This window comes from Bos grunniens, chromosome 21, assembly GCF_055505025.1.
Source record: "Bos grunniens cultivar Pamir isolate PY7600 chromosome 21, Bosgru_T2T1.0, whole genome shotgun sequence".
Taxonomy (NCBI): Eukaryota; Metazoa; Chordata; class Mammalia; order Artiodactyla; family Bovidae; genus Bos; species Bos grunniens.
In genome coordinates this window covers 42955087-42970726 of record NC_141185.1, presented here as the reverse complement: position 1 = coordinate 42970726, position 15640 = coordinate 42955087, and the positions used below count along the sequence as shown (strand labels likewise).

The 15640-nt window shown below is 46.5% G+C and overlaps 1 protein-coding gene and 1 long non-coding RNA gene across 6 annotated transcripts in view; one reads left to right on the top strand and one right to left on the bottom strand.

The window, feature by feature from the left end:
• Positions 1-8818, bottom strand: part of MTMR10 (myotubularin related protein 10) — a 38556-nt gene extending 29738 nt beyond the window's left edge. For all 5 annotated transcript variants that reach the window (XM_086364183.1, XM_086364179.1, XM_086364184.1 and 2 more), the window contains exons 1-2: positions 8674-8818; positions 8072-8132 (exon numbers count right to left, since the gene is read on the bottom strand). In XM_086364183.1, coding sequence (XP_086220309.1) covers positions 8072-8132; positions 8674-8733 — 121 coding nt within the window. In that variant the 5' untranslated portion in view covers positions 8734-8818. The remainder of the gene's footprint in view (positions 1-8071; positions 8133-8673) is intronic.
• LOC147349517 (uncharacterized) lies at positions 8246-15640 on the top strand. The gene is made up of 3 exons (XR_015149909.1): positions 8246-8361; positions 14231-15080; positions 15473-15640. It is a non-coding gene; the product is annotated as an uncharacterized LOC147349517 (long non-coding RNA).

The following is a 15640-nucleotide window of genomic DNA, read 5'->3' as shown; positions in this document are numbered from 1 at the left end:
CAATCCCATGGACTATAGCCTGCAAGGCTCCTCTGTCCATGGGATTTCCCAGGGCAGAATAATGGAGTGGGTTGCCATTTCCTTCTCTAAGGGATCTTCCTGACCCAGGGATCAAACCTGCGTCTCTCTCATTGCAGGCAGATTCTTTACCACTGAGTCACCTGGCTGACTAATTAGCTTAATTTCTTAGTTCAGCTAAATTTATTGAAGTTATAAGATAGTAACATTAGGGGATGCTGGGTGAAGACTATGTGTTAACTATCTGTACGCTTTTACAATGTTTACTTTAAAATAAAACTATCAAAGAAAAGAAAATGGACAAGAAATACACAATACAAGCCAAAAAAAAACAAACAAACAAAATAAACTAGGGATCTGCTGGGCTGTGGTCCTTCAAGGAAAACTGTGCCACAACTTTTCAAGCGTGGAGTGGAAACGAGCCCCTGGCAGAAAAGGCAAGAGGGCAGGAGGGAGGTAGAAGAACAGGAGGGCACTTTCATGGGGAGATGCAGAGTAGGAGCTTCTTCTTGTGAGCACGTCATAAAATAAGCGCCAAGTTAACCTGGCTGGAGGCTTAGCTGATAACACTAAGTTCTGTTCACATAGAACCAGGCTTTATAGTACAAGGATCACACAGCCAGCTCTCTGCTCGCAGAATAGTCTTCTGCTCACACTTTATAAACAAGAGGGGACCCTGGATAGGAGCTATCCTCAGTGGCTGCCAGCCATGTCCTGCAGTTGTAGGCCAGGAAACCAGCTCACAGACAGGAGAGAAATAGGGAACACAAAGCCCTCTTCCCAGAGGGGTCAGATACAGACACACAAGAGCCACCTGACTGTTCTTGCTACATTTTAAATTAGTGACCTTGAAGAGGAAACTCACAACAAAAGCTTCAAAGCTCCTGAGAACCTCGATGGTTTCCCAGAGACTGTCCTCCTGGGCTTTCCCTGAGGAGGGAGGCCGGAGTGCTGCCAGCCATGTGGGAGGATCCTCGGCCTCAGGCACTTGCCAGCACACCACGGGCAGGAAGCTACAGGGGCCGCAGGACAGGGGCCGCAGGAAAGAAAAAGTAGGAAATGAGCTTCGGTGCAGTATGTGAAAAGCACCAAAGAAAAATCCGAACCAGAAGATGACAGGCCAAGACGTTCTACTACAACCTGGTAAGGGATCAAGAAATCATCAAAGTTTGTTTTCTCAAGACCTTTTCATCTGTAAAGATAAATAAGGAAATATAATTAAAATTAGTAAGTCTCCAAATGGTACAGCTAGGAAAGCTTTTAACTCCCTGAGAACCAAAAAATCATATCACATTATCTTTCATAATATCTTACAGGTTTAGAAAGTCAATACATATTTGATGAATTAAAATAATTTTCCCATAAATTTTAGTTTGAAAAATAGCTTATGACAAAGCCTCACTATATACAGAAGCTAATTAACCTATGGAATGTGCAGAGGCCCAAGGCAAAACTCCAGTCCATGGCCTTACGTCTGGTGAGTGACTGTTCCAGATGGCCTGGGGCTGAGGATCCCTGGGTGTGGGACTTTGAACACTAAAGCCAGGACCTGAGGGTCCTGAGCCGCAGAGAAATTCAGGTCCTGGAATTAAAGTGGCCTACCAGTTACAAAGGAAAGCTGAAACTCTGCACCAGCCATCTGAGGCTGCCCCTGGTTCTCACAGGGTCACACACGACACAAACAAGCACAGAATCAAGCACCAAACCCAGCAAGCGCTGCCCATGATGGGGGTTGGAGAAGGGCAGCAGGGCAGGCCTCAGGAAGAGGCAAATCTTGACGGCAGATGACAGTCAAGACAGAGAGAACACGTGATCACAGTCACCAAGGACTGGATAAGGAAAAAGTCATCTGGGTTGGAGAGAGACAGGTATCAATATTGGGAAGCAGAGCAGAGGTCAGCAAATTACAGAGATTGAAGACTTGGGATGGTCTCCTGCTTGAGCAGGACTTTTCTTGTGGAAGTTCATGAAGAGTTTCTGAGCGGGAGCCGCAGGGTCAGGAATGCCAAGGTGGCCTGAGGTCCTGCAGCAGGAGCCAAGGAGTGGCCGGCTCCAAATCCTCAGGAGGCTGTCCCAGTGAGGAACAGACCCAACGGGAGACACCGCAGCTCATTACGCTGCTCATGGTTCCGAGGAACAAGTAAAGGTCTTTGTCTCTCAAGAGCAGGGTATCTAAAAATTAAAATACTATGAAATTCAGTCTACAGTGAACTCTAAATCCTAGCTACAACAAAACAAAACAAACGACACCTGAAACAGACAGTCTTTGTTTTAAGGGATTCACAATTCGATAGAGGAAATAATACCTATAGTGAGGCAAAGAACAGCAATACATGAACGGTCCAAGCAGTGAATATGTTTTAAAAAAAAAAAAAGCAAGTAAACCAGACAGCTGTCCAACAATGGCTATTTTCATTTCCGGATGGCCCAAGGTTGTACCCTTTTCTGATCTGATTATAAAGGACTCTGACAATCCACGCATTCATTATCGATCTACTGGTTAATCTTCTAGTGGAAGTGCTGCTGGCACTGCAGAGAGAAGGGGTAGTGGAGCTGATCCCTGGCCTGTGCACAGAGCACGTGCTCTCCAAAGCCCAGGCCTCCCCAGTCCAGCTCAGGTGCCCTTCCTCTGAGCCCCCACCACCTCCACTCCCTCCACTGAAGCCCCTCCTCAGTGGAATGAGGCTCAGGGAAGGACCCCCTCTCTGCTTGGTCCTCCTCTATAGGGAGCACACATGCAGCACCGGCTACACAGTTCACTCCCTGCTGAAGGCTACACACTTCAGGCTTTCCTTGTTCCCAGTCTGCAGATCCTTAACAAGACCACATCTCAGACACAGAGGAGAGAGAACTCACCAGGCCCCACTCCTTTCAATCACCCCCCACGATGAAACCGATGGTGATTCACCAGCCTCAGCTCAGCTCGGCCAGCAACAGGAAGCCCACTGACTCCCCAGGCATCCCCTTTACTGGCAGCTGAAACCATCTGAAAGCTGCTTGTCAAAGTGGCTCAAAATTAGTCATGCCAGCAAGGGCAGAGCTGAGGATAGAACTCTTTATACCTCACCAGAGCACTCCCCCTAGGATAACATCCAAGTCTAGAGCATAAATCTGGAACTTGGTGTCAGCAGCTCAGTCGGACAGGTCCCGCTGCTTAGTGGTTATGGCATAGCCTGGAGTCCGGCTCATCACCCTAACCTTATTCTTGCTGGCATCACTGGGCAAGTTACTTATCCTCCACAACTTGTGGAGTTTTCTCATCAGTCGAAGGAAGAGAAGTTGGCGCCTTTTTGACGGGGTGGCTCTGAAGAGCAACCTGCAGGCTACATCATGTATGAGTTAAGGATCTTAATCGAAACTGTCAGAAACACGCATGGAACTGGCTTGGCAAGAAGAAGAATTCTGTCTCTGGTGTCGGCTGGACTTCAAGGAGAAGGGAACCACCAGACTGCCCCCCTCCCCCACCTTGGTGCTCTGCCTCTGAAGTTCTCGATGTGACATCACTCTTTTGCGCAGGTCCTCTGGAGCCTCAGCTACAGGCAGCACGACCAAAAGGGAGCTCTTCCCTAAGTGCCCATCTGAAGATACCCAGAGGCAAACCTGTGCTCCTGCCAGCCAGTCTAGGGTTGGGGTATCACCCTCACTGGCCACACAAGAACGCCAGGCTGCATGGAGTTGTGGAAGGAGAATTTGTCAAAAGAGAAAAGGTATGTTTTTCAGAAAATAGTGGAAAGACTCCAGGCAGACAAAGTAAGAGATGTTCTTTGGGTGAAAGGGAAGTCGCTCAGTCGTGTCCAACTCTTCGCGACCCCATAGACTGCAGCCTACCAGGCTCCAGCATCCATGGGATTTTCCAGGCACGAGTACTGGAGTGGGGTGCCATTGCCTTTGGGTGGGTGCTCATTAAACTGCACCTTTAACATAACAATAATTTTACAGAATGATCTCCAGCTCAAATTCCACAAAACAGGTACACTACAAAAATAATTTGGGGAAGTGACACAAGAGCTTACTTAAAAACTCAAAAAAATTAAAGTGACAGCTGCTAACAGAAGAACATATCTACACCAAAGAAGCTGGAAAGACATAATCTCAGAATAAAGGACAATCCTTTTAATCACATCAATTTAGCTTTATGGAAAAAAGCCCCATTTTCCCTCATTATCTCAGTTTGACCAGGGGCGGATAAAAACTCCATCCAGATATAATGCCAGTCAGGCCCTGATGAGAATCTGGGAATCACTGGCCCAGGTCATCTTCGGCCTTGTCCACAGGCTGTGTGGAACTCACCCCAGCCCTGCTGCAATTCATGCCTCTCCTCCCCCATCATTGCAGCCTGGGTGCCTGGCTCCCAGGAGGAGCTCAGAGAGGGCATCCGCCAGCCCAGCAGCTAACAAACAGACACAACTTATATACGCTGGAACACACACACACATACACACACACACACACATACACAAGCACACATGCAGTTTAAAATTCATACTCTCCGTTTTCAAAAGATTGGCATGATTTTACACACACAATACAGTCATTAAGGATGCTGCTGCTGCTGCTGCTAAGTCCCTTCAGTCGTGTCCAACTCTGTGCGACCCCATAGACAGCAGCCCACCAGGCTCCCCCATCCCTGGGATTCTCCAGGCAAGAACACTACAGTGGGTTGCCACTGCCTTCTCCGCATTAAGGATGAGATTCAGGTAATGATGTATCTGGACATCGGGGCCACAAAGCTGAATTAGGTACAATCTTCACCTCAAGGAGTTTCATAAACTGGGCAAGCTGGGAATTATTTACATAAACCACCATCTAAAATTAAATTTCTAGTCAGTTTCTTCTGTTTCCTATGCTTAATAAAAGCTGAAGATCATTTTAGTATAGCCTCATTAAGTTCAACAGAGCACTCGGTAACTACACACAAATAAACAATTGATTGTGTGTTCCAATTTTCATCTGCTTATTGAATTAAAAGTTCAAACTTTGGGCAGCTGAAGTAGGATATCCTTGAACCCAAGGCACCACGCCAAAGCGTAATGTCCAATACTACATCTCTGAACAATTACTTCCTTGTTTCTTGTGCCTATGCAAAGCCACAGGTGACTTGGCCAAGTTTCCTCTTTTAAACTATAATGAAGGCTAGAACTGTATTATTAAGCTCTCTTAGTAAAAGCCCTAAGCTAGCCCAGGTCTTTAGATTACCAATGCTGCAGTTACTTTCCATGTGTCTCCCAGGATTCACAGGTGGAGGGCAGGGCGGCCAGAAACAGAGCCGCAGAGGTTCTAGCGGGAGTCAGAGATGCAACCTGAGAGGTGAAGCAGGGTGGGGTAGCTAGTGAGGTGTGGGAAGGCCAGGAGAAGGTATGAACAGGAGGGGGAAGGAGGGCGAAAGACATGCTAATTTAGGACTAAGTGTTCTGAGAAGAACAGGTTAGGTGCGGACAGAAGGCTGGGTGTCAAGCCATCATGTGTGCACACACAGAGCCAAAGAAAAAAACGCTACCATGGCTAAGAGGATCCAGATTGAGCTGCGATCTCTAAGACAAGTAAACCACTGACAGTTAGGAAACAGGTTTCCATCTTCCCCATAAAACTCTGACTTTTTAACAGGAAGGTAAGTCTCTTGGACTACAAGGAGATTAAATCACTCAATCCTAAAGGAAATCAACCCTGAATATTCACTGGATGGACTGATGCTGGCTGAAGCTCCAATACTATGGCCACCTGATGCAAAGAGCCAACTCATTGGAAAAGACCCTGATTCTGGGAAAGACTGAGGGCAGGAGAAGGGGACAACAGAGGATGAGATGGTTGGATGGCATCACCAACTCAACGGACATGAGTTTGAGCACGCTCCAGGAGTTGGTGATGGACAGGGAAGCCTGGTGTGCTGCAGTCCATAGGGTCGTAAAGAGTTGGACAAGACTTAGTGCCTGAACCAGTTTTTAGTTGAACTCAGCTGGTAAAGAATCCTCCTGCAATGCAGGAGACCCCAGTTCGATTCCTAGGTTGGGAAGTTCCCCTGGAGGAGGGATAGGCTACCCACTCCAGTATTCTTGGCCTTCCCTGGTGGCTCAGACAGTAAAGAATCTGCCTGAAATGCGGGAGACCTGGGTTTGATGCCTGGGTTGGGAAGATTTCCTGGAGGACGGCATGGCAACCCACTCCAATATTCTTGCCTGGAAAATGCCCATGGACAGAGGAGCCTGGCAGGCTACAGTCCATGGGGTCACAAAGAGTTGCTCACGACTGAGTGACTAAGCACACAAAGTTCTTAGAGCTTACTGATATGTATCAACACATTCACAAGCATATCTTAAACACATAATTACTGAAAATCAAGCTCTATCATTTGTAGCTAAGACCATGTGGTTTATTAGTGTCAAATCAAATCAAGTATTGGAAGCAGGGAATCAAAGAACAGGGCCTGCTCAGTCAGAGCAAAAGGAGCCAAAGTTCAGTAGCTCACAGGCTCTCATTCAGGATGAGCACTGCTTGCTGCAGGGACATTTAAAAGACCAGAGTGACTAAACCCAAAACAGATCACGCACAAGGAGCAAAGAATACTTATTAATTCTATTCTTCACTCTGGGGACAAGTGCAAAGGATTATTTAGTACATGCAGTTTGGCTAAAAAGCATTAACAAAATAAAGAGAAAATATTTAAAACTAACTTCCATAATTAAGTTGAAACAATTTTAAAAGTTAACATCTGTAACATGTTACCAAAGGTTGATGTTTTAAAGTTGTTTGTTCTACTTAACATTGTGGCTCAGCTGGTAAAGAATCCGCCTGCAATGTGGGAGATCTGCGTTCAATCCTTAGGTTGGGAAGATCACCTGGAGAAGGGAAAGGCTACCCACTCCAGTATTCTGGCCTGGAGAATTCCATGGACTATATAGTCCATGGGGTTGCAAAGAGTTGGACACGACTGAGCAACTTTCACTTTTCACTTAACATTTAAAATTTTACAGCACAAAATTTAAAGTTTCCATATTTGTTCAGTTACTACTTATAGAGCTCTAGTCATTTTACCAGATTTAGCATTAAGTAATGACTGAGATTTTAAAATGTTGATAGTAGCCACACAGACTGGTATTTGATTGCATTTCAGGTTTAAAATGGGCTTTCCTGGTTACTTTCCCCAATAATCGAGTTAAACAACTGACTTTTCCTAACTATCATATAATGACTATACACTTCAAACTACCAGTCAGATAAATATCTTATATGCGTTAAAACTAAAACGTATAACAATTTACCATCAATTCTTAGTGATACCTCTAAGGTCATTTAAGGTCAATTTTGCTCTACACCAGTGCTTCTCCAAAGGGAGAAAGTTTTGCACTAAGAGCTCCCCTGACAAAACAGTTTGGCAAGACATTCTGGTTCTCACAAAAGGTAGAGGAGGGGGTGCTCCTAGCATCTGGGGGTAAAGGCCAGGGATGATGCTGAATACGCATCACGCAATGCACAAGACAACCCTAAAACAAAGAATGACCAGGCCCAAAATGTCTGGAGTGTCTCTGTTGGGAAACTCCATTCTAAATTGGAACAAGGAGATTTGCAAACACAGCCAGCTGACACCTTCAAAAAAACAATTGCCAAGTAAGTGATTCAAAGTGCACTAAGCTTTGTTATTAGTACAGAGACTCAGACATAATAAAAGTTGCTTTTCATTCTATTGAAATGACCTGACTATTAACCACAAACGCATGAAGTTGCAGATGGGTATGAAGGGCAGTGCCCTCTCACTACCTAAGCAATTCATGAGTGCTTAAAAAAAGAACATTTCAGGAGACAAAAAGAAAATGAGGTAATGACATTCTTGACAGTTTTCTATGATGCTTCAATTTTCAAGGACAAACATCAATTAATCATTACTTTTTGTTGCTGTCCTTTAGTTCTAACCAACTTTTCCCCCCTCCACGGTTGTTAGATGTTTAACTCGCTAAAGTTTAAAGTAAATGAGTAAAGTTAACCACATGATACTAGTTGGTAAAATAATCTTAGGCCAGTATCTGTCAAATAAAGTATCTGCCAGAACTCTCATGCTTACCTGGCAAAAGAACGGGCTCCAGTTTTTTAATTTTCGGTTCCGAATTAATCTTATCGTCAGTCTGAAACACATTAGCAAAAACAAATCAAAATAAAAATTCCGCCCCCACTCCGTGAGAGAAGGCAAATTTTTTTCCTAAGTGATGACACACGCGACAGGCACGTATCCCCCCACTTAAATTCTTTCATATTTTTACTAAACTCCTGTTCGTGAAGGTATTGGGAGTCGGACCTAAAAAGCACTATTGTACAACCCCCTGAGGCGCCTCCAGGTGTTCACATTTACAACAGGTAGGTGACCCCTCCCTCCAGAAGCCCGCAGGCGATGCAATCCCGCCGGCGGTCACAGCGTGGACAGCCGCTGGGCAAAGGGCTAAATAAATCCCGGTTCGATCGCTCCCTGGGGTTCCGTCTCCGAGCAGACAACGGCTGCGGCGGAGTTTTGCAAGTTTCCACCGAGCCGGCGGGGCTCGCTGGAAGGTGGCTTCCCCGCAACGGAATCCGGGGCCGGGGTCCGGAGTCCGGGACAGCCTCCCGGGCCGGCCCGCGCGCGGCTCCCCGGAAGCGCGATGAGAGGGCGGCAGTGGGGAGACGGCTGTTTACCTGGGGCGGCGGCAGGAGGTAGGACCTGAAGGTGGGTCTGGGCGGCTTGAGCGAGAACATGATGCGGCCGCCTGCTCGGTCCGGCCCGGTCGCGGCCCGGGACCCGCCTCCCGACGCCCGCGGGCTGAGAGCTCCCGGTGCGACTGCCCGGGCTCGGTCTGCAGCCAGCCGGGCCGGGCGAGCTGACGGGCGGGGACACGGCGGAGCGCCCGCCCGAGCGGGGAGGAGCCCGGGCCCATCCCCGGAAGGGGCCCGGCGCCGCGCCCCGCCCCGCCCCGCCCCGCGAGACGGCGCGCGCAGGGCCGGCGGCCGGCCGCTCCCGGCCTCTAGGCTGCGCGGGCGCCGGAATGCGAGGTTTGTGCCGAGCGCCGCTGCCCTGCCCTCAGCGAGTGCGCCGCGGGGGAGTGAGGCCCGGGAGCCATCTTGAGAGCGCGGCCCGGGCGGGGCTGGGGGCGCTCCTACGGCGGCCGGCAGGGTCCACGGAGGCCAGGGGGACGTACGGCGGCCGCCTGGGGTCACGGGGGCGACCCGCGGGGGTCACGGCGGCTCGCGGGGACGTACGGCGGCCGGCATGTGTCACGGACGCCATCCGTGGGGGTCACGGGGACGTACGGAGGCCGGCGGGGGTCACGACAGGTCCCTGGACGCCGCTCGCTACTTCCCCAGCTCGCGCGATCGGTGTTTTCCGTAGTCAGGAGGATCCCAGAGCGGGGAAAGGGGATCCTGTAGCCCGAGATCTGCCGGTCACGCCGTCTGCGGCCAGCCTGTGAGGATCGGGCACCGGGGAGGCGGCCCGGGGCAGCGGGCAGTGACCGGGATCAGACGGTCAGCGCAATGCCTTCAAGGTGCACAGTGGGGGAGATCATCTCCCATCACCCAGTGTGTCTGTCCGTGCACGGAGCCATGAGCCTGAGGTGTCCTGCTGAATTGCGTGGAATGCTGAGGCTGTTGACAGAGGACGTTGCCAGGCAACCTGAACGCCTCCGTTTACTTTAACTTCTACCCTCTTTATCAAACTCCATATTAAGCAAGTTACCTTCCTTTCTTTTCTTGGCTATCCTCACGTGTAAAAATAACAGTGAGCAGATAAATGATCAAAAAGCCCAGCGAGAGGCAGACCTTAACTGTTTGGACCAAATAGGCTATGGACCCAATAACTGCAAAGAATCAGCTACCTTCAGCTTATGAAGCCCAGGGCATTTCTGAACTCTAGCATGTTTCCGAACCGGAGCCGCCTTGGGTGGAAGGCGACTGGTGATGTTACATTTTGATAAATTATTAATTGAAACTAGGTTTTTCTTATGTTTTAAAGAATAAATCCCTAATCTAGCATTTTATAATTAATGCCATAGGGAAGCTCCAATGAGGCCATCTGAGTCACAATCATTCTGACAAGTGTCCCTAATGGAAATACTAAAAAATTTAAGGGGCTTCCCTTGTGGCTCAAATGTCTGTATATTAAAAGCTATGGTTTTTACAATAGTCATGTACTGGATGTGAGAGTTGGACCATAAAAAAGGCTGAGCGTGAAGAATTGATGCTTTCAAGTTTTGGTGCAGGAGAAGACTCTTGAGAGTCACTTGAACAGCAAATCAGTCAATCCTAAAGGAAATCAACCCAGAATATTCACTGGAGGGACTGATGCTGAAGCTGAAGTTCTAATACTTTGGCTCCCTGATGGGAAAAGACAACTTATTGGAAAAGACCCTGATGCTGGAAAAGATTGAGGGCAAGAGGAGAAGGTGATGACAGGATGTGATGGTTGGATGGCATCACCGACTTCATAGACATTAGTTTGAGCAAACTCAGGGAGATAATGCAGAACAGGGAAGTCTGGTATGGCAAAGAGCTGGGCATGACTTAGCAACTGAACAATAACCTGGTGGGTCAGTAGTAAAGAATCCATCTGTGATGCAGGAAATGTGGGTTCAATCCCTGGGTCGGGACAATCCCCTGGAGAAGAAAGTGCTACCTATTCTGATATTCTTACCTGGGAAATCCCATGGAGAGAGGAGCCTGATGGGGCACAGTCCATGGAGTCGAAAGGAACTGGACAGACTTATCGACTAAACAACAAAATTTAAATAAGACTTCAAAATTTACCTTTTTAAAAAAAAAATTTATCTTGGATCCAGAACCCCAGTGATCTTTCTGGTTAACTTGTTTAAGTGACATACGATTCCATTTTGCTTGGGTACTACAACTGTACTTTAAAATATCAAGTCCATTGAATTATAGGTATTACAGATACTGCTGTACACATACATTTAACACCTTTTTATGAATTATCTGTGATTCATCTGCATTAAATAGATTAAAAAAAAAAAACTAAACTCAGAAAAAAGAGATCATATTTGCGGTTCCCAGAGGCAGGAGGTGGGAGAGAGGAACTGGAGAGAGGTGGTTAAAAGCTGCAAACTTCCAGTTATAAGAAAAGTAAGTACTAGGGAAATAATATAATACTGCTGTATGTTATCAGAGAAGGCAATGGCACCCCACTCCAGTACTCTTGCCTGGAAAATCCCATGGACGGAGGAGCCTGGTAGGCTACAGTCCATGGGGTTGCTAAGAGTCGGACGCGACTGAGCGACTTCACTTTCACTTTTCACTTTCATGCGTTGGAGAAGGAAATGGCAACCCACTCCAGTGTTCTTGCCTGGAGAATCCCAGGGACGGGGGTGGGCTACCGTCTATGGGGTCACACAGAGTCGGACACGACTAAAGTTGACTTAGCGTAGCGTATGTTATATGGGAAAGTTAAGGGAGTAAATCCTAAGAGTTCTCATCACATGGGGAAAAAATGTTTTTTTCTCTCTCTTTACTGTATTCATATAAGATGATGAATGCCAATTAAATTCACTGCAGTAATCATTCTACAATATATGCGAGTCAAATCATTAGACTGTACACCTTAAACTTGTGCAGTGATATATATCAATTATACTTTAATAAAACTGGACAAAATGGATTGTTTTCCCACACACGCTCTGCAAGGAATGTATGGATCTTTCTTTATGCTGAAATGGCTTACTGTGACTTGGGCCTTGCCATACAAGTTTTAGGATCTACAACTCTATTAAGTGACCATACAATTAAAAAACTGAAAAACTGATTTCCAGATTTTTCTTGACCTACCCTAAATGTTAGGACCTTTTCAGATACCTAATTGTGTTAGTGTGTTTGGGTTGCCCTAAGAAAACATCACAGACTAGGCGGCTTAAACAGCAATTTATTTCTCACAGTTCTGGAGGCTGGGAAGCCCAAGATCAAGTAGGAAAGATGGAATTCTGGTGAGAGCACTCTGGGCTTGCAGACAATGAAGAGAGCTGAGTGGTGGGAGGTGGGTGGTGGGTGGGTGCAGGGTGTCAGAACTCACTCTGGTGCCTCTTCTTTATTCAAGTTAATTTTTTATTGGGGGGTATAGTTGCTTTACAGTGTGTTAGTTTCTGCCGCACATGAATCAAATCAGCCATATGTTTACATATATCCCCTCCCTGTTGAGGTGGGCCTCCCTCCCACCTTCCCCATCCTACCCCCTAAGTCATCACAGAGCACTGAGTTGAGCTCCCTGTGCTACACACCAGCTTCCCACTAGCTATCTGTTTTACACATTGTAGTATATATGTGTCAGTGCTACCCTCGCAATGCAGCCCACCCCTCCATTGTGTCCACATGTCCATTTTCTATGTCTGCGTCTCTATTCCTGCCCTGCAATGGGTTCATCTGTACCTTCTTTCTAGATTCCACATATATGCATTAATATACAATGTTTGTTTTTCTGACTTACTTCACTCTATAACAGACCCTAAGTCCATCCACGTCTGCAAATGACCTAATTTTGTTCCTGGTGCCTCATCTTATAGGGACATTCATTAATCCTGTTGGATTAGGATCCCAGCCTTTATGAACTCATTTAACATTAATTACCTCGCAAAGATGTATCTCCTACCTCCAAATACACTCATTGAATTTCAGCTTTAGTGTCTGAATTTTGGGAGAATCAGTGCAATTCCAAGCACTAGTCTTGGTCTCCTTGATACTCCGTACCTTTGAAATAGCTGCCTATCTCCTTCTTTGTCTCTAATGTCACTCTTTTGTCCTCCTGTTTTTCTGACTCTGTTTCTTGTATTGGTTCTTCTATTGTGCAGGATAGGAGGATAGAGGGCAGGAAAAGAGGGTGACAGTGGATGAGAAGGTCGGATGGCATCATTGACTCAATGGACTTGAATTTGAGCAAATTCCAGAAGATAGTGAAAGACAGAGAAGCCTGGCATGCTGCAGTCTATGGGGTCGCAAAGAGTTGAATATGACTGAGTGACTGAACAGAAATGGTGGGGGATAGTGGTATTCCCTACAGACCATTTCCTTTTCCCTGTGAAGAGGGGAAGAAAAAAGCACTTAACACTTTTTGAATACCTATTATGTACTAGGTAATTTATATATTCATTCAGTCAGTTACCAAATTTGTATTGATTGCTACATGTGTATGCGCTTTATTCACTCAGTCATGTCTGACTCTTTTTGACCCTATGGACTGTAGCCCACCAGACTTCTCTGTCTGTGGGATTTCCCAGGCAAGTGGGGTGCCACTCCCTTCTCCAGGGTATCTTCCCGACCCAGGGATCAAACCTGGGTCTCCTGCATTGGCTGGCAGATTCTCTACCATCTGAGCTACCAAGGAAGCCCTATTGATTGCTAACTCTGTGTTAAAAACTACTTGGGTCACTAAGAAGACAGTTTCTACTTTCCTGGCACTTTCATTACAGGTGAAAAGATACACAAAATTAATGTATAACAAGTGCCATGAATTGAAAAATATGGAAAGAGGATGAGGGCTTTTTTTTCAATGGGAGATGGAGTGTGATCAGGGAAGCCTTTCTGATCAGATGACATTTGAGCAGACAGAAACTGAAGGGAGTGAAGGAGCAAGCCAGGTGGAAATCAGAAGGAAGAGGAGAGAGTCATGCAAATGCCCGGGGTTGAGATCCTGCCTGGTGTGTTCAGAGCAGCCTAATCCAGTGGGAGAAGAGGTCAGAGAAAATCAACGAGCCAGATCACATAGGTTCTGAAAGTTTAGGTGCTTTTGTGATGCTTTGAGTTGAGAATGACTTGATCTAACACTTTAAAATAATCACACACACACACACACCCTACTGTAGAGGTACATAATGGTAGAAGCTGTGAGACTGAATAGAAAAGGACCCTACATTGCTTCTCCCCGACCTCCCATGCCCTAAACCTGCCTCTTTCCTGTAGAAAAACTTGAGTCAAAGAATATATTTAATCAGAGAAGTGAGAAAATTCAGAAGCAAAGGAAAACAGTCAAACAGGACAAAATAATAACAGTTTAGTCATTAAGCTCAGTCAAAGACCTTTAGTTCATCCTCAGGGGCTATAGGTAATACTCTGAGCCATATCCTGTGAACTGTCTTCAGTCAGTCAGTTCAGTCACTCAGTCGTGTCTGACTCTTTGTGACCCCATGGACTGCAGCATGCCAGGCTTCCCTGTCCATCACTAACTCCTAGAGCTTGCTCAAATGCTTTAACTGTCTTACAGGTACTAAAACCCCCACGAGGCGGAAGAGGTTAACTATCAATACATGACAACCAGACTGTGTTCATGACCTAAGTTGCCACAATTCTGAGAACTGGGAACAAACCAACTCCAGGACTGAAGATTAATTGTACCCAAAATGATCAAGATGACACTGGTCAGACCACTGATGACCAATTTCAAGATGACTGTCAGAGCTGCCTGTGCTATTTCTGCATGAAGCTCCCTCCTTCTGCCTAGAAAAGCCCTTGCCTACTGATTGTCAGTGGTGGGAGTCAGCCATTGAACAGGAGTCTCCTCTCCCCCTGACCCCCTGCAATGTTGCCAGCTTCTGAAATAAAGCAAACTTCCCACCAACCTTGCCCCTTTACTGACTTTAGAGCAGCCAGCAGTCAGACCCCACTTTCAGTAACAATGCTAGTTGGGGACTGTTAAAAGAGTCCAGATAACAGAAAGTGATGGTGGAAGCAGTCGGGGAGAGATAGTGTATGGTGGTTATGTACAAGGAAATGACAACACACCCCAGTATTCTTGCCTGGGAAATCCCATGGGCAGAGGAGCCTGGTGGGCTATAGTCCATGGGGTCGCAAAGAGTCGAAAAACGACTGAGCAACTAAACAACGTCTACAAAACTATGCCATTACCTGAGTATATGGCCCTTGAAGATAACTATTAAGTCATTTAAAACATCTTTTTCCTGAGGGGGAATTCTGGGAAGATGACAACAGCAGCATAATTTTTCAGTTTCCCCAGGAAAACAGACAAAGGAACTATAAAGCAAAACCGAAGCCCCATGGACAACATTCACCACAAATCTAAGTGAACTGGTTTCCCCAAGATTTCCAAAATATAGGTAAGTAGGAGTAAACCACAGCACTTAGAAGATTTTTGTGATATCAGCAAAGGGAATCAATGAGGCATCTGGAGAATTCCCAAATAGCCAGAAGGTATTTACTGGCCTGGCCAGTCAAGTGGAGAAGAGCAAGTGAAGTAGAGAATGGTGTTTGGGAGTGCAGGGGCTCCTGGTGGTCTGAGGGGTAGAACTTTTGAAACTGCTAGAGGAACTCTTGAAACTGACCTACCTGGGCTTCCTTTAAAGAAAGGGAGCCACACCAAGGACAGACTGCTGGGCATGGAAACAAAATGAGCCAAGTCAAGACAAAAGAAAGGGAAGGTCCAAATAAAGATGGAGGACCAAGAATCTCTGAAAATAAGCTGACTTTACAATTTTTATGTTGTTTGCAGGGCATGTGGGAATCTTAGTTCCCTGACCAAGGACTGAACCTGTGCCCTGTGCGGTGGAAGCATGGACTCTTAACCACTGGCCCAAGGGGGAAGTCCCCTGGCTTTTACAAAATTTTAATGCCAGACTGTAAAAATAAAGAAGGTTCTCTTGTGAAGTTAGAAAAGCTA